The sequence below is a fragment of the Meles meles genome, chromosome 6 (genome assembly GCF_922984935.1).
Source record: "Meles meles chromosome 6, mMelMel3.1 paternal haplotype, whole genome shotgun sequence".
Taxonomy (NCBI): Eukaryota; Metazoa; Chordata; class Mammalia; order Carnivora; family Mustelidae; genus Meles; species Meles meles.
This window is the reverse complement of record NC_060071.1, coordinates 150,797,249-150,822,187: the sequence shown is the minus strand read 5'-3', so window position 1 is coordinate 150,822,187 and position 24,939 is coordinate 150,797,249. Positions and strand designations below refer to the sequence as shown.

The 24,939-nt window shown below is 65.5% G+C and overlaps 4 protein-coding genes and 1 long non-coding RNA gene across 19 annotated transcripts in view; 2 read left to right on the top strand and 3 right to left on the bottom strand.

Annotated features, from left to right (window-relative positions):
- The window catches only part of MTA1 (metastasis associated 1), a 30,292-nt gene extending 27,600 nt beyond the window's left edge, over positions 1–2,692 (bottom strand). For all 4 annotated transcript variants that reach the window (XM_046007695.1, XM_046007696.1, XM_046007697.1 and 1 more), the window contains exon 1: positions 2,547–2,692. In XM_046007695.1, the coding sequence (XP_045863651.1) occupies positions 2,547–2,574 (28 nt within the window). In that variant the 5' untranslated portion in view covers positions 2,575–2,692. The remainder of the gene's footprint in view (positions 1–2,546) is intronic.
- Positions 1,688–7,028, top strand: LOC123943442. 4 transcript variants are annotated; one of them, XM_046007701.1, is made up of 4 exons: positions 1,688–2,058; positions 4,859–4,925; positions 6,366–6,417; positions 6,505–7,028. In XM_046007701.1, the coding sequence occupies exons 1-4, from the start codon at positions 1,834–1,836 to the stop codon at positions 6,866–6,868; spliced, it is 708 nt and encodes a 235-aa protein (XP_045863657.1). In that variant the 5' UTR covers positions 1,688–1,833; the 3' UTR covers positions 6,869–7,028. The 4 variants fall into 4 exon arrangements, with proteins under 4 accessions (XP_045863657.1, XP_045863656.1, XP_045863655.1 ...); XM_046007700.1 differs by having other exon boundaries at positions 6,502–7,028; XM_046007699.1 differs by having other exon boundaries at positions 6,366–6,429; positions 6,502–7,028.
- Positions 7,029–9,461: 2,433 nt separating this feature from the next.
- TEX22 (testis expressed 22) lies at positions 9,462–20,890 on the bottom strand. 5 transcript variants are annotated; one of them, XR_006818804.1, is made up of 4 exons: positions 20,505–20,890; positions 19,417–20,464; positions 9,731–9,859; positions 9,516–9,643 (listed from the first exon to the last, which is right to left on the bottom strand). XR_006818804.1 is itself a non-coding variant. In XM_046009740.1 (3 exons), the coding sequence occupies exons 1-3, from the start codon at positions 19,552–19,554 to the stop codon at positions 9,464–9,466; spliced, it is 447 nt and encodes a 148-aa protein (XP_045865696.1). In that variant the 5' UTR covers positions 19,555–19,702; the 3' UTR covers positions 9,462–9,463. The 5 variants fall into 5 exon arrangements, 4 of the variants coding, with proteins under 4 accessions (XP_045865696.1, XP_045865694.1, XP_045865695.1 ...); XM_046009740.1 differs by lacking the exon at positions 20,505–20,890 and having other exon boundaries at positions 9,462–9,643; positions 19,417–19,702; XM_046009738.1 differs by having other exon boundaries at positions 9,511–9,859.
- Positions 20,884–23,245, top strand: LOC123944545. The gene is made up of 2 exons (XR_006818805.1): positions 20,884–20,965; positions 22,734–23,245. It is a non-coding gene; the product is annotated as an uncharacterized LOC123944545 (long non-coding RNA).
- Positions 22,260–24,939, bottom strand: part of PACS2 (phosphofurin acidic cluster sorting protein 2) — a 53,073-nt gene continuing 50,393 nt past the window's right edge. For 4 of the 5 annotated variants that reach the window (XM_046009732.1, XM_046009733.1, XM_046009735.1 and 1 more), the window contains 4 exons: positions 24,755–24,890; positions 23,860–24,086; positions 23,520–23,633; positions 22,260–22,933 (listed from right to left, as the gene is read on the bottom strand). In XM_046009732.1, coding sequence (XP_045865688.1) covers positions 22,815–22,933; positions 23,520–23,633; positions 23,860–24,086; positions 24,755–24,890 — 596 coding nt within the window. In that variant the 3' untranslated portion in view covers positions 22,260–22,814. Of the gene's footprint in view, positions 22,934–23,519; positions 23,634–23,859; positions 24,087–24,754; positions 24,891–24,939 lie in introns of those variants that run through there. The other variant, XM_046009736.1, reaches the window with a different exon arrangement.

Below are 24,939 nucleotides of genomic sequence, written 5' to 3'. Positions count from 1 at the left end.
TCTGTCGGCAGCCAGGTCACTTCCCTGGGAAGAAGCAGGCCGTCCCCTCCCAGGCTGACCCACTCCACCCAGCTGGTCAGCTGGCACTGGGCCGCCCCCCGGCGCCCGCCCCACCCAGACATCCTGGCAGGGCCCCGGAGCAGCCTGCCAGGTAAAATGCAGGACGCCCAGAGAACTCGGGCTTGCTGCTACGGCTTTTCGAGCCTAAGTGTGTCCTCTGCAGTATTTGGGACAGAGTCAGACTCAGAAAGTGCTTATGTGACTGACGCTCGCTCCTGATGGCCTTCTTTACTTCCCTCGCCCAGCGCACCTTCGGAAAAGGCTCTGCTCTCAGGGTCCTGAGTGGAGATCAGAAGGCGGAGGGAGTGTCCCCTTCTCAGACCAAGCCGCCCAGACGCGGCAAACCCTGGGCCGCAATCAGCTCCAGAGCTAGGGGCACGTGTTCCAGACGCCCCTTCCCTAGGCAAGCAGCTCCGAGGGCCCTGCCAGGCCCCTGGGCCACCGCCCCAGAGTCCCCACGCACAAACAGCGAGTGGACAGTTTCTTCGCAGGGACCCACAGGGTGGGTCAGAGGGGGGACCAGTCAACGTGGGGCAGGCCAGGCCGCCACCAAGTTCACAGGCAGACAGGCCTAAAAGCCAAGCGGCACAGCCCACACAGCAAGAGGGCCCAGGGTCTGGGTGGGGGCCGCCGGCCCGAGAGGGGAAGGCGATGCCCGGGAGCCACCACCCGCCACCCTGCCTGGGCCGGCTCTTGTCTCCCTCCAGGAGCGGGTGCCTCTGTTCTGAGGATCATGCCTTCACTTACTCAATGAACCCCCCGGCCCAGACGGCATGTGGGGACCAGCTGGCGGCCTGCAGGGCCGTGTCACCCGTCAGTGGGAGCCCCATGGAGGCCTCCCACCGGGAAAGAGAGGGTCTGCACCGTAGAAAGGTGGTTCCAAGCACACACGCACAGGGGAGTAGACCAGAGGAACTGCCTACAAGACAGGGAGGAGCCCTGAGCCGCCGCAGAGGGAGAGGGGCTGCGGGGATGGTGGGAGCGGAGTCGCCCCTGGGGTCCGGCATCTGTCAAGGAGCCTCCCTGGCAGCGTGTTGGGGACGGGGCCTCTGCGGTGACACTCCCGCCCTGCCCCTAAGGTGGGAAACGAACGGCCCCTTCCTTGCGGGGCCCTGCACCCCTGCCTGCGGCCCACATCTGTCCACCAGGGGCCTGCTGCTCCATGGGGTGCAGGCCCCCATTCCCATGACTGCCCCTGAGCCGGAGGTGGGGGGCAGGCCTGATGGCCAACAGGTGCCCTGCCGACCCACTACACAGAGGAGGGCAAGCCCAAGGTCACAAGGCTGGCCTGGCTGGCTGGGGAGGTGAGTCCCAGGCTCTTGGGGGGCCAGCAACCCGGGAGAACCTTCGGCTGGGACGGAGAGGACTGAGAGAGTTCCCGCCCCTGACACAGGGAGGGCAGGCACCAATGGAAAGAGGGCACAGGAGGGTAGGCCACCCCCCTGTGGAGGAGCCAGCCGAGGACTGGCCCGGACCCCATGGCACACAGTGGGGCAAGGCCCAAAAGGCTGGGGGCTTCCTAAGACCCAAAGCAGAGGAGGAAGTGGGGGCAGCCCCCCGGGGCCCAAGCCGACTCTGCACCCCGCCCCACCCAGGGCTCCTTACCGCTCCCCACCCCTTGCAAAGCCCCTCCGTGCTGGGCAACAGAAGGTGGTAAAAGTGTGGGGGTGCAGGACGAGCCTGCTGGGGGAGGCGGCCGCTGCAGGGGGCCCCCCATCCTGCTGGGGGAAGCCCCCAGGTACACCCCAGGGGCTCTCGGGCTCCCGGGGAGGAATGCGGCCCCCAGCACGGCGCTCCCCACCCCTGCACACCCCCGCAGCCCGGAAGCTCGGCCGGGAGGGCAGCGAGCACCTCCCAGGGCCACGCGCCCCAGCTCAGCGCAGCGGGGCTCCAGCCGGCCGGGCCCAGGCGCTCAGGCCCACCAGGCCCCCAGGATGCTCCCGGGCGGCCCGGCGACGCGCACAGCGCCCGCACCAAGCCGGGCCGGACCCCCAACAGGTGGGCAGAGCCCCCTGCCCCCCCGAGCCCGCTCGGCCGCCGCCCCGCTGGCCCCCGTCGGGGCCCGGCCCGGGGCCATTCGGGGTCCCGCCGGGGCGGGCAGGGCCGGGGCCGCGGTGCGGGGCCGAGCGGGCTCGGGAAGATGGAGCGGGCGGGGCGCGGCGGCGAGGGCGGGGGCGCGGCGGGCGGGGGGGGGGGGGGGGAGGAGGGTCGGCCTGGGGCGGCCCGCGGTGGGGGAGGGGCGCAGGGGTGGGGGGAGGGGACCCGAAGTGGGCCGCGGGGGGGCCTGCGGCGGGCGGAGCGGGTGGGGGAGGGGACGGAGGACGGTGGGGGAGGGGCGGGCGAGACGGGGGCCCGGGCGGCGCCGACGGGGGCCGGGGCCGGGGTGGGGGCGGGATGGCGCGGGCGGGGCGGCGGGGCCGGGGCCGGGGCCGGGGCGGCGGGGCCGGGCCGCGGCGCATAAAGGCGGGCGGCGGCGGCGGCCTTACCTCCGACCCTGTACATGTTGGCGGCCATGTCCGGGCCGGCGGCGGCGGAGGGCGCGGGGCGCGGGGCGCGGGGCGCGGAGGCGGGGGGCGCGGGCGCGGGCGGGGGGCGGGCGGTTTAAAGGGGCCGCCGCCGCCGCCGAGGCCGCCGAGGCCGCGCAGGGACCGAGGGCCGCGGCGCGGGCGGGAGAGGAAGAGGAGGAGCGGCCGCGGGCAGGGGAGGGGCCTCGGGCGCCGCCGCCCACCGCGCGGCCGTTACCCGCCGCCCTCCCCGCGCCCCGCCGCCTGCCGGGCCGAGCCCTCCCCGCGCGCTCCTGCGGGGCCCCCAGCCCCCGGCCCCCCACGCGAGGGCTTCCCTGGGCCTCGGGCGTCCGGCGTCCCCCGCGCCCTCCGCCCAGGTGGGCCGTCCCGGTGCCTCCGCCGCATCCCTGCTGCCCCTCCCGCGGCGGTCCTCGTCACCCCTCCGCGCGGGCCAGGGGCCTTCCCACGGCCTGCGGGCCCCTCGGTCCCACTGTCCCATCCCCGGGGCGGAGGTGCTCCAAGTGCCCGCTGGCCTGAAGCTCAGCAGCCTTGGCCTCAGGGCCGCCCGCACACCTCCCTTCAGGGCCTGGGTCTCTCCCCGCACCCCAGCGGTCTTTGTCCCCCGCCCTCACTGCCCAGCCCCCAGCCCCCAGCCATGCGTGGGTAGTGGCGGCGCCCCACCCGCCTCCGTGGGGGCTCCTTCCCCACGCCGGCTAGTGCGCCTCCCCGAACTGTGCCTGATGGAAAAGCCAGAGTGGGGGGCGCCCCTCCCAGAGGACGCCCTCCGGAAAGCCCTCCAGACCCATGAGGTCCGGGAGGAGGAAGGCGACATCCTCCAGGAATAGGGAGGCTGGAAGGGCTCTAAGGTATCCACACACCCGTCAGGATCCCTAAGTGTGTGTGTGTGCACACGTCTCTGCATGCGTGCGTGCGTGTGTGCACACGTCTGTGTGTGCGTGTACACACGTCTCTGCGTGCGTGCGTGTGTGTGCACACGTCTCTGCGTGCGTGCGTGTGTGCGCACACGTCTCTGCGTGCGTGCGGGCGTGTGTGCACACGTCTGTGTGTGCGTGTACACACGTCTCTGCGTGCGTGCGTGTGTGCACACGTCTCTGCGTGCGTGCGTGCGTGTGTGCACACGTCTCTGCGTGCGTGCGTGTGTGTGCACACGTCTCTGCGTGCGTGCGTGCGTGTGTGCACACGTCTCTGCGTGCGTGCGTGCGTGTGTGTGCACGCGCATGTGTACTCGCACGTTGCTTCAGGTGCAAGGACTGGAAAGTGCGGCGACCACGTGGACCGGGCAAGACGGGTGGCCCAGTTGGGAGGAGCATGAGGTAGAGGGTGGAATCCAGGAGGAGAGAAGCAGGTCCCGGCGGGAGTTTGGAGCCAGGATGGACATCACTGCGGGGGGCCAAGAGAAACAGAGTGTCTGGGCCCCCAGGTTGCTGGTCTGAGCACTACCATGGGCTAATGCCTGTGATCCCCTGGGAGGGGCCTGTGGCTGGAGGGAGGTGATGCTGAGGGACATCCCTGTGGGGCTTGGAGGGAAGCATTCAAGGGGTGGGGGCCCAAGCACCAGGGGGGGGCCAGGGACAAACCCAGAGGTCCCCAGAGCGGAGCCCAGAGCAGGTGCTGGGGTAAAAGCCAGGGGTTCCAAGGAGGGCGGTGGGCTGCAACGGGAGCCCGCCCAGGACTCCAGAAAAGGAAATGCTCCGCGGTGCACAGCACGGCCAGAGCAAGCCCAGCCCAGGGAGCCCTGGTGGATGGCTGTTGAGTGGCGGAGCGCGGGAGAGGGGTGTCCCTCCCTCCCCATAGGCCGCCTTCCTAACACCCTGGCCTGGACAGTGATGCTGCACCGCAGAACCTTCCAATACTCGACAGGCTGACCAGAAAGCTAGAACTACCAAAAATACCCAGGCAACCTTTGGGCATGGAGAGAGCCTGAAGCTTCCTCCCTTGGAAGGGTCTGCTTCGGCCTCCATCCCAGAACAGGCCGGGCTCCGACCTGCGAAGTGCGCACTGGGCCAGGCGGGGAGGGCGGCTGACCGAGTGGAGGCGGCTGACTTCCTCCCAGCGATCGGGCGGAGGACGCGCATGGCTGGGGAGTGGGTGGGCACGGCGTGGCGTGGGCAGCCCGGCGAGGGGGCCCAGGGACTCAGGGAAGACATCCAGGCCCTGGGCGTCCCCACGAAGGATAGGGATATGGCCTTCACAAAGCCAAGTGACATTTACTGAGGCCTGGGACCTCACAGCACCCGCTGCTCCAGCTGGAGCCTGCTTTCTGCCCTTTCCAGACTAACAGGGAGCGGGGACATTGCCGGCAGCGCCCTGCCCTGCTTCCAGGCAGGCGGTGGATCTCAGGTGAGCTGCAGAAGAGACTGGGAACCCACCCGCTTACCAGCAGTGCAGAAAGACACTCCAGAGAAGGCTCCTGGCGTCAGAACAGGAACGAAGGCCTGGCGGCCACCTCCACACATCCCACAACAGAGAAACTGGAGGAGGGAGGGAGGGAGGGAGGGGGCGAGGGCCCCTGGAAACCCCGGAGAGAAGCCGCCAGAAGCCTCAGGAGTGCGGAGGCTGCGGGAACAGGGGCCGCACATGCCGTCCTCATCAGAAACCCCAGTACTGGGTGACCAAAGAGCGGGATGGAGCGAGGGCTAAGGTGAAAAACCACACCGCTGCCAGGAGCAGCCAGGAGCAGCGAGCGGCAGAATGTGGGATTCCCGATGCGGGAGAGGCTGGGGATACTTGGGCGACGAGACAAAGCAGCTAAAACAATAACTTACTCAATCCTGACTTGTGACTCACCTGGCGGGCCGGGTGGGGGGACAAGGTCTCTGTCCCTGGGGGACACGCAGGCTAACGGGTGACGGCCAGGGCTGTGAATAATGCCCGCCACAAAGGACGCAGGGAAGGGGACTGGGGGTCACGGTGAGGGGCACAGCTGTGGAGAGGGGTCAGGACGCTGGTGGAGGAGGAGACCCCTCGGAGGGACAGGCGTGCACTGGAGGGCTTCGGGGCACCCCCGGGCGGCGGCACAGTGCCGGCCGAGACCAGCAGAGGCAGAGCACTGGCGAGAGCACTCAGGAATGTGCAGGAAAGCCCGGGCGGCGAGGGGCCCCACGCCCTGCTCCAGAAATGCCGACAGGGCCGCGTCCACGCAGAGGCCCATCTCGCCTGAGTCACTGGCCTTCAAGGGTCCCTGGGACTGGCTTTCAGGAAAGCAGGTCACATGCAGGACAGAGTGGCAGCCGCAGGGCACAGAGACCAGGCTCCGAGGGAAGGCCAGCCACCCCGGCTGAGAAAGCAGGGTCCCCACCTCTTCTGCGGGGAGACGTGTGAGCCCCACGAGGAGCCCCAGAAACACGGCTCCTCCGGCCGCTAAGGGCTGACCTCACGTGCTGCCAGTAAGGGTGTAACCAAAGCGAAGGCTGAGCGGCCACGTGGGGCTGGCGAGCTCGCCCCGGCCTTTGGGGGGGGCGTGGGTGCAGGCCCCAGGCCCGTGCCAGCCCCGAGCGGGAATGACCGTCCCGGCGGGCGGGGGCGGGAGCCCGGCGCCAGCTCCTCCGCGCTGCGAGCGGACACTGCATGAGGGGAACGGGCTGCCGAAGCCACGTGGCGCGGTCTCTTGATTTTTGCAATTTCTAAAAATAATCTTAGGAGAAGCTTTTAAATTTGGGGGGAAGACGCATTCATTAATTCAGCAATCCTGTTTTCCCTTAAAATTAAAATTTCTTAGGCTTGCAGGGAGGGGCTCTGCGCTTGCTCTGTATTTCCACGCGCTCTCTCCTCACTGCCCAGGTCTCTGGAGGTTCCTGGATCGCCTTCGCCGCGCGTCCACAGCCCGATCTTGGTGCGATTGTGGGTGAGATTTTTAAAACTTTACTGTTGAAGAGCGAGCGCGTTCTCGCAGAGCCCACGAAGTCCTTCTTTTCAGCAGGGGCGGTGCTGGCCCTCAGGAGGACACAAACGACCCCCCCGCACACACACCTGCTTTCCTCCTCGGGGTGTCTACGGCCGCCTGTGCTGTCTGCCCCGAGCTGACCTCCCTCGTGAGCACAGACAGGTGGAAGGACGCAAAGGACTCATGCGGCCAGCCGGGGCCAGCCTGCGGTGGGACCCTCTCCGCCTTGCCGCCAGAGCACTCCACTGGCCCCCCCCCCCGGCGATGTCCCCAAAGGGCTTCCCTCCTCAGCGTATCCCCACATGGCCCCCCACATGGGGCTGTCTCTGTGGTTCGGGGGGGGGTGTTCCTCCTGGAGCATGAGGAGAGACCCACCTGGCTGAAAGGGAAGGGGCAGTGAAGAATGGACACCAGCAGGGGGATGGCACTTGGGGGAACCACCGGTAAAGCATCTGTTTTTTCTTTAAGATTTGATTTATTTATTTGGCAGAGAGGGACACAGCGAGAGAGGGAACGCAAGCAGGGGAAGCGGGAGAGGGAGAGGCAGGCTTCCCGCCCAGCAGAAGGACCCTGGGATCATGACCTGAGCCAAAGGCAGATACCCAATGACTGGGCCCCCCAGGCGCCCTGAGGCATCTCACGCTTGGTTTCAGCTCAGGTCACGCACTCAGGGTTGTGGGGTCGTGCTCTGCTCAGCGGGGACTCTGCTTGGGACTCTCTCCCTCGCCCTCCGCCCCTCCCCCAACTTGCACTCTCAAAACAAATGCAATCTAAAAAATAAAAACAAAGAAGGGACATACGGTGAGGGTGGCCCAGGAGACGTCCCCGCCGACTGCTGCTGCCCTCTTTGCTCGTCCTGCTGACTCCCACTCTAGCTGCTGGGGGGACCGTCTTCTGCTCCAGGGGCTCCGCGCAGGTGCTGTTCCCGTTTGGGGCCGATCATCCTTGGTTGTTGGGGGCCGTCCCATGTTCTGTGGGATGGGAAGCAGCACCCCCGGTTCTACCCAGTCGATGCTGGGTCCTGTGGAAGGCACGGCACCCCCAAAAGATGTCCGCGTCTTCACCCCAAAGCTGTGGATGTGCCCGTGGAGCCCAGGACGGCTCCGCTGTGACGGTGGAGCAGCAGCCCGCAGCGCCGGCGGCCGACAGAAGAGGCAGAGGCCCCAGAGAAGACGGGGCGTGGGGCCCCCAGGGGCCACACGGCCGGCCTTGAAGGCGGAGGAAGGGGCCACACGCCAAGGCTAGCAGGCAGCTTCCAGAAGCTGGAAAAGGCCAGGAACAGATTCTCCAGAAGGGCCGGCAGCCGTGCCCACAGCCTGATCCGAGCTGGGGAGGCCCATTTGGGAGCCCCGGCCGGGGAACGTGAGGACAGGACGTCTGCGGTGGTGCTGTGCTGGGGCAGCAGTGGAAACCAAGCTCCGGTGACAGCAGGCCCATCCCCGGTGGCGAGGGACCCTGTCCTGGGCACACGCCCTACCGGACGGGCCACTGGGAGGGTCCTGAGGCCTTGGTAACCATGGTAACCACGCAGGAGGCAGCTGAGGACGCTGCCCGGCCGGGGTCTCGCCCCCCCAAGGCTCCTCTGCCCTGCCATGGGGGTGGGAGTGCCGGGCCCTGGGCAGCAGGCTCCCAGCCCAGCAGAGGCGCCGAGAGCACGTGGAAGGCAGAGGGCTGGCCGTCCGGGCATCCTGGACTCAGCACCATCTGACTGCAGCCTCATGACCCGCCCCAAGCCAGACCGGAGCCGGTAGGTCAGCCCAGGGACCCTCCGGATCCCCACTCCGTGACGAAGAACTCCAAAGCCCTTGTCAGCTCTACCTGACCGTTGGCACTTCAGCTCCGCTCTGCACGGGGCGCACTGCTGGGCGGGGGCGGGGGCCCTTCCTGCCCAGCACAGAGCCTGGCCCATGACACCCTCCTCTCGTTCACCATCAGAGATCCCTAAAGAGGGGAGGAGGGGCCCATTTTGTCCCCCAGGCCTCAACCTCAGCCTGCCCCTCAGGACACAGGACACAGGTCCCGGGACCCGGGGAGGCCGGCGTGTGCAGGCCTGGTTCCTGCCCGCACCCCAGACCTGGGGTTCATCACCTCATCTAGCCTGAAGTCCCTGCCACTCAGCTGTCCCCACACAGAAGCCCGTCAGCCCGTGAGAGTCAGCGGCCAAGCCCCGGGGACGGCTCCCACCCCTGCTGCCGTCCTCCCACGGGCCCTCCCACGGCCCCCACGGCTGGGAGCCTTCCCTCCCCCTGCGTCCAGCTCCCCTCCAGCTCCAGCTCGGCCAGCGCACTGCCCCTCGTCACCGGGGCTCAGAACACTCCGCCCACCCCTCAACCCCCACAAGCAGACGCTGGGATGGGCCCAGGGCCCCTCTTCACGGCGTCCCGTGCCCTCTGCCCGCAAGCCACTGTGTAGAGGCGGGGAGGTGCCCTCCTTCAGGAAGCTCCCCTTGGCTTCTGCTCCCCCAGGGTTGTGCGGCCCCTTTGGACATCCCGCAGGCAGGGCCCAGCATGAGACCCGGTGTCCCCCAGCTGGGTGAGCGTCCTTGCCCAGCAGCTGATGGCCTCAAACTCCCCACCCTCCTGGAGGACCAGCAAGGACTTGCTCATGAACTGGGCTCTGTAGGGGGCCCGGGAGCCATCATGCCCCTCCCCCTTCGCAGGCCTTTCCCAGCTGCTTGACTCCAGGAAGGTGCAGGCTGAGGCCTCCCCAGGCAGCAGACGGCTCTTCTGGAAGCACCCCCCACCCCCGCCTGTTCCCCAGGCCCCTTCAGGGGGCCTCCTGGAGGCTGGGCTGGGGCAGGGCGCCCCTCCCCGAGGTGGCTCCCAAGGCCTCAGGGCTGCGTGTTCTAAGGAAGGGGCAGTCACAGGGTCCTCCTGGGCCTGGGTTATCTCATCCCTGGGCTCACGAGCTCCCGCGGGAGGTGAAGAGGCCGCCGCCGCCTACCCCAGGGCCCCCAGGAAAGGCGCTGGAACACAGACACGGGGCAAGTCCTCTCTTAGGAGGGCTGGGACCTCGAGACCTGCGCCTCCGAAACCACGGTCTGCCAGAAAGGCGAGCTCCGGGCCAGGAAGGCATGGAAGGCGTTGGCGGACTCAGAGGACCTCCGTGGGTGGGGCAGGAGCACGTCCTTGTCCACGTCCTCGGACACCAGCCGGGCCACGAGCTGCACGATGTCCTGGGGGCAACCGCGGGGTCAGGGGGCGGGGCCAGGCAAGGGCTGTGTGTCGCCGGCGCCCCCTGCGTCCCCCCCTGCCCCACACACCCTGTAGTGGGGGTCAGGGCCGCCGGAGTCCGTCTCCTCGCCGCCGTCCCGCGTGGCCAGCTGCCGGCGCTCATCGATGCTGACGCTCCAGCGGCGGCTCGCGGGCCTGCTCTCGGGGGGCTCGCACACCTGCGCCAACAGGGGCGCCGTCGGCACCCGCCACACGGGTGCTCCGGGCGCCCGCCGGCCCCCGCCCCCCACGGAGAGCAGCCCACCCGCTGGTCCCCAGGATCCGGTGCCCGGCCCCGCCAGGGCGGCTTCTCTGCGCGAGGGTCACCCGGACGGGGAGGTCCTCACAGCCGCCGCCACGGCCCTCCCCGCTGGGGCCAGGAGGTGGCGGGCGGTAGCGGTCCTCCAGGCTGGCCTGCGAGAGCCTCAGGAGAGATGGGGGGGCACTCCTCCTCGAGCCCCCCTAAGTCAAGAAAACGCCGCAGGAACCGAGAGGACTGGAGAAGAGGTGGCCAGGGGCCAGTGCAGAGGGCGCTCAGCCCCAGAGGACCTCTGAGACCGCACGGCAGGCGGGGGACACAGAGATCCTGCTGACCTCAGGCCCCGGACGGAGGGCAAGCAGGAGCACACAGCGGCGGCTCAAGGAAGTCGTCACAGAGCCGGTCAGTACAGCAAACGCTGACCGCAAAGGCGAGGACTGGCCCAACACCAGAAACAAAGACTCGGTGAGCAGGAATCAGGAGAGACCTGGAAACTTTGACCCCGTGGGCCAGCATCCAGCAGGCAGATTTCAGGAGAGAGTCGAGAAAATGAAGGCACACACGTGCTTCCCAGAGACAAGGGGGTGCGGCGGCAGACCATGAGAGGAAGGAGACGGGGGTGTGTGGGAGTTGCAGGGACCTGCAGAGAAGGACGCGGGGCACGTGCCAAGGACCTGAGGCCACACGGTCTCGGGCATCGCGCAGAAACAGCAGGGGTTAGGGGTGATAAAGTAATTCACATCCTGGAAGAACGTGACTTTCCACGGAGAGTTTCCACCCGTGAAAGCACCACGCGAGTGTGGAGGCAGAATGAGGACGTCTGAGCAGCTCCACAGTCGGGAGCTCAGACGTCTCCGGGGCCCTCCTTCCAAGACCCTCCACCAAAATGGGAGTAAACCAGCAAGGACGGAGACGAGGGCCCAGGAACTGGGGTCCTGCAGAGGGGAGGCCAGCAGGGGCACTCCAGATGAGAGGCCTTGGGGGACAGCCGCCCCTGGGAACAGAGCTGGCCTCTGGGCCCCCCAAGTGTGGCCTGTGGGGCCCCGGAGCAGCCACAGGCAGTTGTCCACATGCCTGGGACTCTGAGGTGGACTGAGCTGTGGGTTCAGCATGGGGCTTTGTCACCAGCGACGCAGCAGCTCCGGGTGTGGCTGGGGTCGCCGAGGAGAGGGTGCACGGTGAGGACAGGCCCGAATCACGGAATCCCAGTTCGTGGTGCAAATGGCCATGAGAGCCGGAAGCGGTGGGCACCAGGCTGTGTCCCTTGTGACCCCCAGGAGCTAGGGCAGGGCTGTCGTCCTAAGTTACACAAGCACACGTGTTAAAAAAAATATCCAAAATTTTAAAAACAGAGTCTGAAGTGGGGAAGCAGAGTGATCTGACAGACACAGGACGTGCACGCACCGCCGGCCACAGGGGACCGCACTGTCACCAAGCAAAGGGAACACCGCGCACGTCAGCTGCGCTTTAGGCCGCCAACAAACGGACGTGCCAGCACAGGACGCGTCCGGGTCACATCAGGCGGCCACAAGAGAACGCAATTAAAAATTAACAGCAGAACCATATTGTGGCGGACCTTCCAAAGCACCCCTAATGCGCCCCGAGTGAGAGGGGAAACGAGGCTGCAAGCCGGCTCACGCAGACACCAGCGAGGGTGCAGGGCGCACCGGCTGCCGCCGTCCTGTGAAGACCGGACCCCAAACGCTGGAAAATTAGGAAAAAGCTCCAGGATGGGTAAAGCAAGCAATTTAAGCAGCGAGGAAGAGAACAACAAAGTAACTTCGCCAAAAGTTAGAGGGAGGAGGAGGAAAGGTTAATGAGGTTAAATGAAAAAAAGACGACAGACGACGTCACAGGACCGGCGGCCTCGCGGGCACAGCGCGCCCCATCCCACAGCCGCCCTGTCCTGCCGAGCATCGCCCGCTTCCTCCGAGAACGGAGTCCATCGCTTAGAAGCCTTCCACGCCATGCTGAAAACCGCCTTCCCAGGGCCCGAAAGCGTCTCTTCGTCGAATCCGATTGGTCCACGTTTGAACGTTGTATGCAAAGCGAGCAGTTTCTTCCAGACCGTCTCATCAGATTTTTGTGTCTTTCACTAACCTCTAAAGACTTTGTCCGACTTGTAGGATTTCCCAGCGTGGATTTAGTGTGGGGCCCGACTATGGTTTTGTTTTCACAATTGCTGTGTTCGATCTTCGAAATGGGCAGCCAGCCACCGCCCCGTTCCTGGAGAAGTCTGTGCCCCGCTGCCCCGTAAGCCCCAGACTCACACAGGGACCCGTTTTCCAACTATTTGCCCTGGACTGTGGTGGGTCTCTTGCCCGTGTCTGTCTCTCCCAATGCCATACAGTTCTATTTTATTTTTAGATTTTACTTATTTGAGAGAGAAAGAGCGAGAGAGAGTGCACAAGCAGGGAGCATGGCAGAGGGAGAGGGAGATGCAGACCCCCTGCTGAGCAGGGAGCCCGATGCGGGCTCAATCCCAGGACCCCAGGATCACGACCTGAGCTGAAGGCAGAGGCTTAATGACTGAGCCCGCAGGCGCCCAGTGCCGTACAGTGTCAGTCGCGGGAGCTTGGGGCCAACAAGCAAGACCTGCTCTTCTCTTTCAAAATCGTTGCATGGTTTCTTTTCCAAGTCAATTTCCAAAACGAAAATCCTTATTCATTCAAATAACATCTTTACGGTGCAGGGACACACGCGCGTCTTTGGGCTCTACATCCAGGAAGCCACACTCCACACACGCCGAGCTCCTGCTTCCTGCAGCACGCCTACGCGGACGCCTCCGGGGTCACCCTGCTGCCCGTGCAGGGCCCCACCCACTCTCACTCCAGACCCAAAGGCAGAGTTTGGCACCAACGCACGCCAGGAGCAGCGGGAGGCTGTTCGTGGGAGGTCTCCGTCCCATGGGTTCAGAACGTCCCTGCGCTCAACCCACTGAGCCACCCAGGCGCCCTTACTTTCCCTCTTCTTAACAGATTATTTTTCTGGGCATGAAATTGCAGGACGACGGTCACACCCCACACGGAGATCTCTCGGCCGCTCCGTCTGAGACTCAGTCCCTCCTCTCCAATTGCTGCCGAGAGCCTAGCTTCGCGTCTGGCCCTGCAGTCTCGCTGTGATGGCCCTGGGGACAGACTCCTGTCACTGCTACTCTTGGGGCTTGCTGGGCCTGTGGCTGTGGCTGCATTGCCCGTGCCAGCCAGCCTCTGGTGGCAGCTGGTGAGGGGCAAGGTTGCCTGCCCGCGCCGGCACCGGCCTGCCAGCCGCGTGAGCCACGGCAGAAGCGGGCTCTCCAGCCGAACCCAACCTTCCGGTGACCACAGCTCCAGCGTCTAGGCTGTGACCAGTCAGCCCCACATCCCCGACCGACGGAAACTGGGACAGACATACTTGTCTTGAGCTGCTGAGCCTCGGGGACATTTGTCCGCCTGGACAGAGATGTAGGCATGTTTAGGGCAAGACTGTCAACACTCGTGAAAAGTTGTTTTTTTGAAAAACTGGTATTGCGCTGAAGAAGGTACTTGGGGGAAATCTGGCAGGTTTAACGCGTTAAATCCTCCCGTGAAACGAGATGGCACAGACTTCCGTCCGCGGCCATCGGCGCCCCTGGCCCCAGTGTTTCCCAGGAACGGAGTCATTCTTAGGGACGTCGCAGTTTCTGTTGTGAAGGGGAGGAATCCTTTTCTCCCCACTACATCTTCCACTCGGTTATTTTCGGTATATTGAGAAAATAAGTTTTTTTTTTTTTTAAAGATTTTATTTATTTATTTGACAGAGAGAGAGATCACAAGTAGGTAGAGACGCAGGCAGAGAGAGAGGCAGAGAGAGAGGAGGAAGCAGGCTCCCCGCGGAGCAGAGAGCCCGATGCGGGGCTCGATCCCAGGACCTTGAGATCATGACCTGAGCCGAAGGCAGAGGCTTAATCCACTGAGCCACCCAGGCGCCCCAAGTTTTTTTTTTTTTTTAATGTTTTTATTTGAGAGAAAGCGAGTGAGCCAGAGAGCACAAGCTGGGGGGGCAGTGGGGGGGGCGCAGGCTCCCCGCTGAGCAGGGAGCCCGACCACGGGGGGCTCGACCCCAGGACCCTGAGATCACCACCTGAGCCGAAGGCAGACATTCAACCGATGGAGCCACCCAGGGGCCCCCAGAAACGACTAAGCTTCCGAGGGAGGTCGTCTCCAGCCGCGCTCTCTTCCTAGTGGTCTTCTCAGCGGGCTCCCAGGGGTGTCCGGCCAGGTAACGGGTTTGCTGCAAATACCGGCCGCGTCATGTCTTCCTTGCAGCGACGGGGGCGCAGGCTCGGCGTCGGACGGGCCCATCGTCGTGGCGACTCTGGGCGCCTGCGAGTCCGACCGAGGCTCCCCAGAGCAACTGTGTCACGTCACAGACACGTCCATCGCGTCCTGCCTTGCTTGGACTCAGTCGGCTTCCACCGTGGTCATGTCTCCGTTAAAAGAATAACCAATAGGTTTTTATGTTTGCTTTAAGGAAAGATGCTGGACCTGAATGCCGTTACTCTCCGAGTCTGTCGAGATCACGCGCTCTTCCCCCTTGCGAATACAGACGACTTTATTCCCTGCGTTTCTGGAGTCCTTCATCTTTCCACACACAATGTCACGTACTCGCCGAGCACCGGGTCACGGCTCACACCGCGCAGCTTCCTCGGCGAGCGGCGAAGAGACGGAGTCCCCGCTCCCGGGGGGCAGAGGCGTCAGGCCTGACCTTTAGTCTTCCAGGTGCTGCCTGGTTTGATCTACTCACCACATGTTCAGGACTTCTCAGCCTGTGCCACAGCCCCACTGGCACATCATTCTCTTTCTTCCCCTCCCCCGCGGCACGGGTGGTGTTGGGGTGAAGGCCGCTCCAGGAGAGCCAGAAGCGACTCCGGACAGTTCTCACCGCACAGGTGGGGGGACTCACTTCCTAACGGCCGGGAACTGCCCACTCTAAGTCCTTTGCTGAGCGAGTTCTGGGGCCGCTGGAGAGTTTCCTTTGTTGTCATTGGTGTCTCCGATCTTTTTGTTTTTGTTTTTAAAGATTTTATTTATTTGTTTGACACAGAGAGATCACAAGTAGGCAGAGAGGCAGGTGGGGGGGGGCGGGGAGAAGCAGGTTCCCCACTGAGCAGAGAGCCCGACGCAGGGCTGATCCCAGGACCCTGAGATCATGATCTGAGCCAGAGGCAGAGGCTTAACCCACTGAGCCACCCAGACGCCCCCAGAAGATTTTATTTGGCAGAGAGAGATACCGAGAGAGAGAACACAAGCAGAGGGAGGGGCAGAGGGAGCAGCAGGCTCCCCGCCGAGCAGGGAGCCCGATGCCAGGCTCAATCCCAGAAACCCAGGATTATGACCTGAGCCGAAGGCAGATGCTTAACGACTGAGCCACCCAGGCGCCCCATGTCTTCCCTTTCTTTTCTCCTCCCCTTTTACGTTCTCTTGTGCGCTAAGTCACACGTAACTTTTACCACTCGAAGGGGTACTGCTCAGGGTCATTAAAGCACATTCCCCATGTCCTGCAGCCGTCACCACCCCGTCTCCAGAACGTTCTCACCTTCCCGAACTGAAACTCTGTCCTGCCGACGCGTTAAGTCCCCAGCTCCTGGCGCCCCCACTGTCCTTCCAGAGTCTGCCCACTCTAGCGACTTCATGGAAGTGGGCTGTGCAGCGTCTGTCCGTCTGCGACTGGATGGCGATTCAGCACAATGTCCTGAAGGCTCATCGGAGTCATGACATTTGTCTGAACGAACTTCCTTTATCAAGGCTCAGTCATGTTCCACCGGACGTACACCTCACCCTCGGCTCCCACGGACCCCGGGCTGCCTCCGCATCCTGTTGTGCCCAACGCTGCCGTAAGCACAGAGGTACGCCTGCCTGCCCGAGGCCTTTCAGTTCCGTCGGACGTGTGCCTGCAAGCGGCACGGGGTGGGGGGCGGGTGCACGGGGTCATTCTATGCTCATCTCTGGTGGGGCCCCACACTGTCTCCCACACACCCACCAGCCTGCACAGGGTTCCACGTTCTCCACATCCTGGTCAGTTCTTTCTTTTCTTTTTTAATTAAAGATTGATTTATTTATTTGAGAGAGAGGAGCACAAGCACGGGGAAGTGGGAAGGGAGGGGGGAAGCAGGCTGCCCGCTTAGCAGGGAGCCTGACGTGGGGCTCCACCCTAGGGCCCTGAGACCATGACCTGATCCTAAGGCAGAGGCTTCACCTACCGACTCCCCAGACGCACCACTCCCCCTTTTTGAGAGGAGGGGTGGTGACGGGGGTGAGTGGTGTCCCGTGGTTTTGGTTTGCATCATCTTGGACTAGTGACATGGAGCATCGCTCGACATTCTCGATGGCCCTGCTGGAGGAGGAAGGTCTGCTCAAGCTCTTAGCCCGTTTCTGACTCAGGCGGTCTCGTCTGGAGCTCCCTCCTCTGCGCATCCCGGACGCAGCTCCCTTCCCAGGTGTGCGCGGTGCGAAGGCTGTCTCCCACGCCGCGGGCTGACTTTCCACTCTGTCGACACTGTCCGAGGATTGAAAGGTTTTAATTTGATGGACCCTAATTTATTTACTTTCACGTTTGTTGCTCGAGCTGTTGGGGGTCATGTCCAATGTCATGAAGGTTTCCGTGTTTTCTTCCAGAGTTTTGTAGTTTCACGTCTTTGATCCACCTTGAGTTAGTTTTTCTAGGTGTCATCAGGCGGGTCTGGGTGCAAGTCCAGAGATCCCGGCACAGCATGCGGACGAGATGGCCCCCCCGAGCATCTTGGTGCACTGATCTCTAACTCTGCCCCAGTCTGTGCTTTGTCTCCTGAAAATTTGTTTTTTTAATATTTTATTTATTTATCTGACAGACAGAGATCACAAGCAGGCAGAGGCAGGCTCCCTGCTGAGCAGAGAGCCCGATGCGGAACTCGATCCCAGGACCCTGAGATCATGACCTGAGCCGAAGGCAGAGGCTTAACCCACTGAGCCACCCAGGCGCCCCTCCCTTAAAGTTCTGTTGGTTTTCCACATGTGGTTAAACGTGACGCTCTGCTCTCTCCTGGCGTCCGGACTTGGAGGCCAGAAAGGCCACCCCTGCACCCGGGGCTCTCCCTGTTGTTCAGAGGCACAGGTATGATGTCTTCTCCGTATCTGCACGGTTGCCCGAGACTTACTTGAAGTCCATCCCCCCCACCTATATGACAGGCCATCTTCGTCCTACGCTAAGTTCTGTGGACATTTGGGTCCATTTCCAGACTTTCTTTTTAGTCCTGATGTCCAGGCGTCACACGTCAGGACCCTGGCTTTGTGGTAAGGAGTCACATCTGCTACGACCCGACCTGTCTTTGGCTTCCTCTCTCTTACTGGCTTGGCACACCGAAAAAGACGAGACAAACGTTTATCGTTTTTTAAAGTTTATCTTTTTTGAGTGATCTCTACACCCAACAGGGGGCTTGAACTCACGACCCCACCATCAAGAGCTGAGCTCTTCTCACCAGGCACCTTCGTTGTCGAGGACACTGAACTGTGAAATGCCGGAGGGGGACCTCCGTGCCGGGCGTCTCCTCCTCCGGGAACCGGCCGTCTCTTCCTGTTGTCGGGGCTCTCTGTAATACTTTGAGGGTGTTTTCAAGTTTCTTTCAGGTACGTCTGCCTCTTCCGGCCAAGCTGACTCCCGTTTTCTGATGGGCCTTTTCCCTTTTTCTCCCAGAGTCTGTTTATCATCGTGCGGGCCACTGCGCTGCACCAGCTGTGCGGACCCTCGTCCCTGGCTGCTGGGGGCCGGCTCTGGTCCGTCCTCCTGCACAGAACAGGCAGTCCCGCCCCCGGGGTGCTGCTGTCCCCTGCGCTCACAGCCCTCCAGTCTGGCTGCATGGGCCAATTCTCCCACGATGGCGGTCACCGTGAGGACGGGGGTGCACCTGCAGCCCCGTCCTGTTCTGCTTGGCCCGGCCGTGTTCTGTTTCTGCTTTACCCTCCTTCGTGACAGAGCTTTTCAGCAAACGTCTGGTGTCCTTCGGCGTCAGCTGTAGGGAACGCAGCACCCGGGCTGGATGAGCAAGGCGGGCGGCCTGGGGCTCGGCGGCCAGGACAGCCACCGCTTCTGCCGCCTCCCACCACACCGCCGGGCACGGCCCCCGCTCTGCCCAGGCTGTGGTCGCCCACCCCAGTGTGAGTCCTGCCGGCCAGCCCTCCCCCCTGCGCTGTTCCGTGGGTTCCTGCCTTCTTCAGAACGCTCCAGGGTGACTTCAGTGAGACTCTTGGGAAGCAGACGGGCAGGAGCTCGTCCAGCCCTCGCAGAGAGGCCGGAGGCTGGCAGGCCCTCTGCTGGAGCACGTCCTGAGACCCTGGCCTCGGCCTGAACTCCTGACCCCTCTGTGAGCACAGGGCCTGACCGGGTGGGCGACGGGGGCCCACAGTCAATACTGCAGACCCATGCGGCTCTTGTGGGGCTTGGGATGGGATGACACAGGGACGAAGGAACGGTCAGCCAGGCGGGTGGTGCCGCCTGACAAGGACCAGCCGCAGGCCGGCCCGCGAGAGCAGGACTCCACGCTAAGGAGCCCCGCAGGACGGCGAGACAGAGGGCAGCCCAGGGAACCCTTCAGGCTGCAGTGAGCACCGGACACTCCCGAAGGCTGAGGGCAGAGGAGGGAAGCAGCAGGGCAGCTCGGCAGGGGAGGGACTCCCTGCCCCCGAACCGGAAGCCGGAGCGTGGCAGAGACGGGGCTCCCTTCTTCCGGCCTCCACCTGAGGCCTCCCCTCTGGCCACCTCCCACCGGGCCCTTTTTTCTGCTCCCCCGTGGCCCCACTGTCCCCCAGCCCCGCCCCAGAACCTCAACCTTGGGCTGGGGGTGGCCTCCGCCCGCGAGCCAGGAGAACCATGGTCCCCGCCAACCCCCAGGAGGGGACCCTGGAGTCACGCCGTGCCTCCTGCCAGGTGACACCCTTGTGTGTTTAGGTCCTGGCCCAGCAAGTCGAGGGCTCTGGCCCCCAGACCCTCACCTGCCCTCACAGGTACTTGGGCGGGGCAGCGGGAGGAGCGCAGGGAGGCCAGGGGGGGCCGGCTAGGGAGCCTGTTCCCCCCAGCCCCAGCCCGGCGGGGCACACGCACGGCCCACGTCCAAGGGCGCAGCCTGACGGGCTCCCCCGGCCACCCTGGCCCACCACGGCACCGCATGTGGCCGCCCTGGCTCACAGGTCTGGGCGTCTGGCTTCTCCGCCCTGAAGCACCCCCGCGGCGGCTGCTTACCCATGGGGCGCGAGGTAGGGGCGGAGAGTGTCCCCCGGTGGGGCCGGCGCAGGCACAGCCCCCGGGCATGCCCCGTCCCTCCGCCGGGGGCGTCCGGAGCGCCTCCCCGCCCCGTGCTGCCGCCCTCCCGCCCAGGGTGGGGCGCGGGGAGGCGCGCACCCCGCTGCGCCCTGCCGAGGCCGCGGCGCCCCCTCTGCCGCTGCCCGGGGCCAGTGCCCTCAGAGCCAGTTCGCGGGCGCGGCTTACCCAGTCCTGAGTCCGCGCCTGCTGCCCTCCGCTCTGCGCGCTGGGCCGGCCCCAGGCCCTGCTCGGGCTCCGGGGGGGCGAGGCCTGCCCGGGCGCCCTCCCCGCGGGGCCATGAGACCAGGGCTCCCCACGGTCCATCGCCAGCCCCACCGCCGCCGGGCTCCGGACCCGGCCACCGCCGCTCCCTGGCCCCGGGGGCACCGGGCCGCGTCAGGCTCTGGCGGCCGCCCCGCCCAGCTCCCGGCCCGGCAGTCGGGCAGGCCTCAGGCCGGGGGCCGCGGGTCCCCGTTTCCGTCCACAGGGTCCCCCGCGCTGCCCCTGCCCCGGGCCCAGGCCCCCGCTCGCTCCAGCCCGCGCTCGGCACCGGGACCGGCCAGCCCAGGACCAGGCCCGCGCTCTCCCTGCGTCCCGCCTCCCGCTCCTGTGACCTCACTCGACGCGGGCGGACCGCACCCCAGGGGGCTCCGGGCGCGGTCAGGAGGGCGCAGGCGGGAGGCGGCGGCGCCGACGGCGGCGCGGGGCGCGGGGGCGCGAGCGGCCTGTGGCGCGGTGAGCCGGGCGGGCGGGGAACAGGGGGGCGGCCCCGGCCGTTCCTCGGCTGAGGGGGCGGAACCGAGCGCGGCGGAAGTTCCGCTGCGGCTGTCCCCGCCCCGCCGTTTCCGCTTCCGGCCTGCGCTGCGCCTGCGCTGTGGCCCGAGGGGCTGGTCGCGGGCCCGTGTGCGGCGTGAGCGGCGCGCGCAGAGGGGTGCCCCACGGATGCGTCCCTTCTGCGCCCGTGGAGGGGCAGCGAGGCCTGGTTCGGCACTCGGGGTCGCCGGCCGGAGCCCCACAGGGCCTGCGCTCGCGCCCCCGCCCGCCGCCATGGGCCTTCAGGCTGTGTGGCCTCCGTGGCCCTCCCCGCCCCCGCGGTGTCCCCCCCTCCGACCGCACGGCGGCCCGCAGCACCCCGCGGCCCGCGGATGACACGGCAGGGAGGCAGGAGGGCCTGGGCGGCCCCGGCGTCATTAGTGCGGCGTCGGCGTCCGTCCGGGGAGGCTGTTTGCGAGGCCTGGGAGCGGGGCCGGCGCGGGCGCTCAGGCAGCGGACCCCGGACCCCGGACGCCGGGCAGGAGGAACCCGCTCCAGCACGAAGGCCAGACCCCGGGCGCCGTGTCTGGTCCCCCACCGCGGGGCGGGGACGCTGCGCCAAGGGGGTCCGCGGCCGCTCCCGGACGCTGGCCGGCGTGCCCTGAGGACACGTGACCCCGGGAGGGCACGGGAGGGGCGAGGAGGCGGTGGGACCCCGCCTGGCCGGGGCTTGCGCGGGGCGATGGGTAGCCGCCCCTTGAGTCCAGGTTACATCTGCTCGCCGTGCGCTGCGAGCCCTCGGTCTGGGGACTGCTGCTGCCTGGGACCCCGTGCCCCCTGCTGGCCGCGGTACTCTGCTCCGTCACGGTTGGCTTTGGCTTCTGAGCCATCTTCCTCGGAGGGGATCCTCAGGAGAGCTCCAGGAGGCAGGCAGAGGAAGCGGGACCCTCCCTGTCTAGCCACTGGGGAAACCGAGGCACGGGTGAGCACGGCCCAGGCCTCTGAGGGAGTCACGGTGGCTGGGACTGTGTGCCTGACCTCCTGGGCCTGCGGACAGTGTGCTGGGTGGGCCCCGTGGCCTTAGAACAGGACAGACTGTGGCCAGGCTCTGGAGGCCAGGGGCATGGGGGCTCTCCCGCGTGTCTGAGCACAGAGCTATGGAAGTGGACTTGGGGGGCTGGTCCCAGCAGAGGGACCCCCCCCCACAGCCGAAGTGGACATGACTTCCCCCTCTTTGGTCCTTTTCTCTCAAGTCAGTTCTGCAGGTAGAAAGTGAAGTCAGGAGTCTCACCTGTCCTTCTTTCCTAATGAGTCACTTTTGGAAAGGAACCTTGAGGACCAGTGACCAAGGCCCTGAGGCCCAGCGGCGGGAACAGGGCAGGGAGGCTCGAGGTCCCAGGGCCTGCTTCTGAGGGTAGCTGCTGGCAGATGCCACCAGAGGCACCGGGGCACAGTGGCCTGCACCCTGACCCCGTCCTTCCTAGCCAGGAGCTGTCAGGGGAGGAGTCTGGGCCCTCAGGGAAGGTCTGCCTGCACGCACCCCTGAGGCAGGGCCACACACAAGGCCAGACCCGTGTCCCCTGTTCCCTAACTAGCACAGGGGCACGGACCGTGAGGCTGACACCCTGTACTGCCTTGCAGGAGGAAGTAAGTGGGTAGGGCACCGGGAAGAAAGATGGGCCACGGGTCATTCTCCAGGAGCAGACCTGTCGGTGCTGTGGGCTGTCGGTGACGCCCTTCCTCTGGAAGAACGGGAATGGGCGGCAGCCTGCGCCTGTGTTTGGCACTGTGTTCTGAGCATAGCCGGTGCGGCCCCCTGGGGGGCTACCAGGGTCCCAGGGCCACAGCTGCCAAGCATGGGAACTGGGGGGCTCTTCCCGCGCACGGCGGGCTGCAGGGCTGTGGGGGGAGCAGCGGGACCGGGCTGGGCCCTTGCTGCAGGTGGGAAGGCAGGGGGCGATGCTGGCCCCCAGGCTGGGACCCAAACCCACAAACTTGCTCGAGGGACCTTGGCCCAGAGAGGCCAGGGGAGGAGGCCGAGTGGGCTGGGGCCAGTGATGGGGGCCACTGTGCTTGCTAAGTCTGGGACAGGGATGAGCAGTGGAAGCATAGTGACGGCTCCAGAGTGGCCAGAGGGAGAGTGAGTCGGGGGCTGGGGTGGGGGACCGCACTGGCTGGCTCTGCCCCAGCCCCAGGGGCTGCTGGGACATCGGAAGAGCAGCGTCTGTTTGGCAGCTACGTTAGAACATGTATTTAAAAGCATGAAAAATACCTGCTACTGGAAAACCTCCGCGGCCCTGCGAGGCTGGAGTTTATTGGGAACCACGAGTGGGCGGTGCTGGGGCGTCTTGTGGCCGCCGGACAGCTGCCAGCCTCCATGTTCTGCTCAGGGCGCTCCCGAAGGGAGGCCGGCCTTCAGCGTCCGGCCAGCCAGCTCTGTGTCCGGGCACAGAGGCACCCGCGGGTCCGTGCGGCCACCCGCCTGACCCCAGCTCCCTGAGGAAGCAGAGTCCTGGCTTTCAGGAAGGACAGGACGCGAAGGTGAGGACCCAAGGCTGGGGGGCTCGGGAGGGCCCGAGGCTGGGACACACCTCGTGATTCTCCGAGCTCAGCCCTGCCTGCCCGACCTCCCCCCGCGCCCGCATAGCTGGTTAATGAGCAGAGCAGTTAACGGGCTCCGGGGGCTCCTGGCGGGTTTCCGGGTGGAGAGCACATTCATACTTAAGACTGTTTTTCTTTGTGTTTTTAAGGGTCTCTGTAGTAAACTGAAATGTTAACAGAAAAGCAGCTGGGCCCTCCCGGCGCTCGCCGTCCAGGGCTTCGGGGCAGGGCTAGCAGGCGGACTTGGAGTGTCCGAAGACGCAGATGGGGAAGTGCTTCACGTGGGAGGACCACTGGGCCGCCAGCTGGAAGAACTTCACGTCGTTCCACTCCACGCCGTCGATGAGGACTGTGAGGACAAGACCACCTGACCTGCCTGCCCACCGTGCCCCGGGGCCCCAGGTGCCCGCGAGGCACGCCTGGCCAGTCCTCCCTCCGCCATCCGAGCCCCGCAGCCCCCGCAGGCGTGCACAGGCCGGCTCAGACACCCTCCGCTTAAACTGGAAAGGCCACGGAGGAAGGCAGAGCCGTTCTTGACCACAGTGGTCATCAGACTCAAACTCATGAAGAGAAAACCGTTCTGGGCTCCGTTTTCTGAATTAACGAGTTGCAGAAAATCTTCTATAAAAGGTCTAAGATATAAAAATGAATCTTAAAAGAAGGGAAAGGATCAAGAAGTTATTTCTCAGCATTTAAGAACGGTCCCATGCGTACACATGCTTTATCCGAGTGGGTTCGAAGCCGGCACGCGCGACACCCACTGGGCAGCACGACCGGCGCAGAGGTGACGTTCGGAAGCTTCCTCTCGCTGACTTGCGCGCTTTAGACAGAACCGCAGGGACTTGGGTCCAGGACCCCCTCCCGCGGGCTCCCCACAGAGGGCAGGGCCTGTGGACGAGAGGCGCCCCAGGGTCCCGGGGGCCCCCAGCGCTCACCCCGCAGCATGTTCTGCTGGTGCTTGGCCGTGCAGATCAGGCGGCTGATGCCCTCGATGCACTGGCTCTTGGACTCCACGTCCTTGTCCTTGGTTTTCTTGGGCAGAAACATCACTAGGAGGGAAGGGCTGCAGGGTTCAGCCACAGCCCTTGAGGCCCTGCTGACCTGAGCCGCCCACACCCCACGGGACCACAGCTGCCAGCCCTCCCGCCTGCCCAGGTAGCCTCAGCTCGCTGCTTGTGGCCGGGGTCAGCAGCGGCCCCCAGACCCGTGGCGACCTTGGGGCCTGTCTGGCCACCCTTGCAGTGCCCCCCCCAGCCGGCCCACCCCCCACCTCACCCTTCTTGTTCTTCTCCTTGGTGACCACGGTCATGGACATGGTGGGCGTGGCTGCGGCCTCACCACTGCCGGGCAGCCTGCTGACCTGGAGAGACCGGAAGGTGCACTTGAGCGTGTTTTTGGCGGCGGGCAGGTCCTTCTTCTCCACCTCTCTCTTCCTGTCTGCGGGCGGGGCTGCCGTCCAGTAGTCCACCTGCAGACCCATCAGCTCCGCGCCGACGCCCTGGCTGCAAAAGCAGAGGGGGCCTCACTTCTCTGTCCTCACTCGGTGGCTGGCACAGGCCAGGGGAGGGGCCCACTGGCGCTTGGGCTGCCCGTCGTCAGGGGGCTGCCAGGGTTGGGGTGGGGAGCCCCAGTCCTGGAGCCTCTGGGGACACGGAGGTCACCCCGAGCACCTGGGCTGGCCAGCTGCCTGCTCTCTCCAGCCGCCCCCTCAAGTCTGGAGGGCCAAGGTCAACTAGCTCCATGGGAGGTGTAGTCCCCATGGGAGTTGGAGGCAGCCCTATGACCCTGGGGCCCACAGGAGTGGGTGGGAGGGGCTGCCGACTGCCTCCCCCACTGGCTCCCGCCACGGTTACCCACGTCCCAGTCTCCCGACCCCCCGTCTGCATGTGGGGCCCCTGTTCACTTGGTCTGCGTGGTTTCTGTCCCTAGCGCCCCCAGGGTGGGGGGCTGGGAGGGGACAAGTCTCCCAAGCCAGCCAGGACCCCAGGGGACGCCTGGCCCCTGCAAGCCTCTGTCTTCCCCAGGGCGGTTCTGAGTGTCCCCTCTGGCTGAACCCTCCGCGGGCTGGCACGGTCACGGCCACAAGTCCTCAGTGCTAACCGGGGCCCTGCTGCGTCAGGGGCTGACGTGAGGATGGAGTGGGGTGCCCACCTTGCGTGGCCACATTTACCTGGGGGAGGACAGGCCCCCGCTCACCGACGGGGAGGAAGGCGGGGTGGGCGAGGCCTCCTTGGCCGCGGGAGACGTGGACGGTGGGGTGGATGAGAGCACACCGGAGCCCGAGGGGGCCGCGTCATCGGAGTCACCTTCGGGAAGGAGTCGGGCGGTGCTGAGCTTCCCTCTGGCTCTGCCCCC

What these genes read in the sequence shown, in the direction of transcription:
- LOC123943442 (XM_046007699.1), top strand. Translation starts at nt 1,834, where the DNA reads ATGCGGCCCCCAGCACGGCGCTCCCCACCCCTGCACACCCCCGCAGCC. An exon ending in CCGGGCCGGACCCCCAACAG is followed by an intron (nt 2,059 to 4,858) that starts GTGGGCAGAGCC and finishes TGCCCTTTCCAG; the next exon opens with ACTAACAGGGAGCGGGGACA. An exon ending in AGGCAGGCGGTGGATCTCAG is followed by an intron (nt 4,926 to 6,365) that starts GTGAGCTGCAGA and finishes CTCACTGCCCAG; the next exon opens with GTCTCTGGAGGTTCCTGGAT.
- TEX22 (XM_046009737.1), bottom strand. Translation starts at nt 20,873, where the DNA reads ATGGCTCAGAAGCCAAAGCCAACCGTGACGGAGCAGAGTACCGCGGCC. An exon ending in TGCCCGGCGTCCGGGGTCCG is followed by an intron (nt 20,465 to 20,504) that starts GGGTCCGCTGCC and finishes CCCCGCTCCCAG; the next exon opens with GCCTCGCAAACAGCCTCCCC.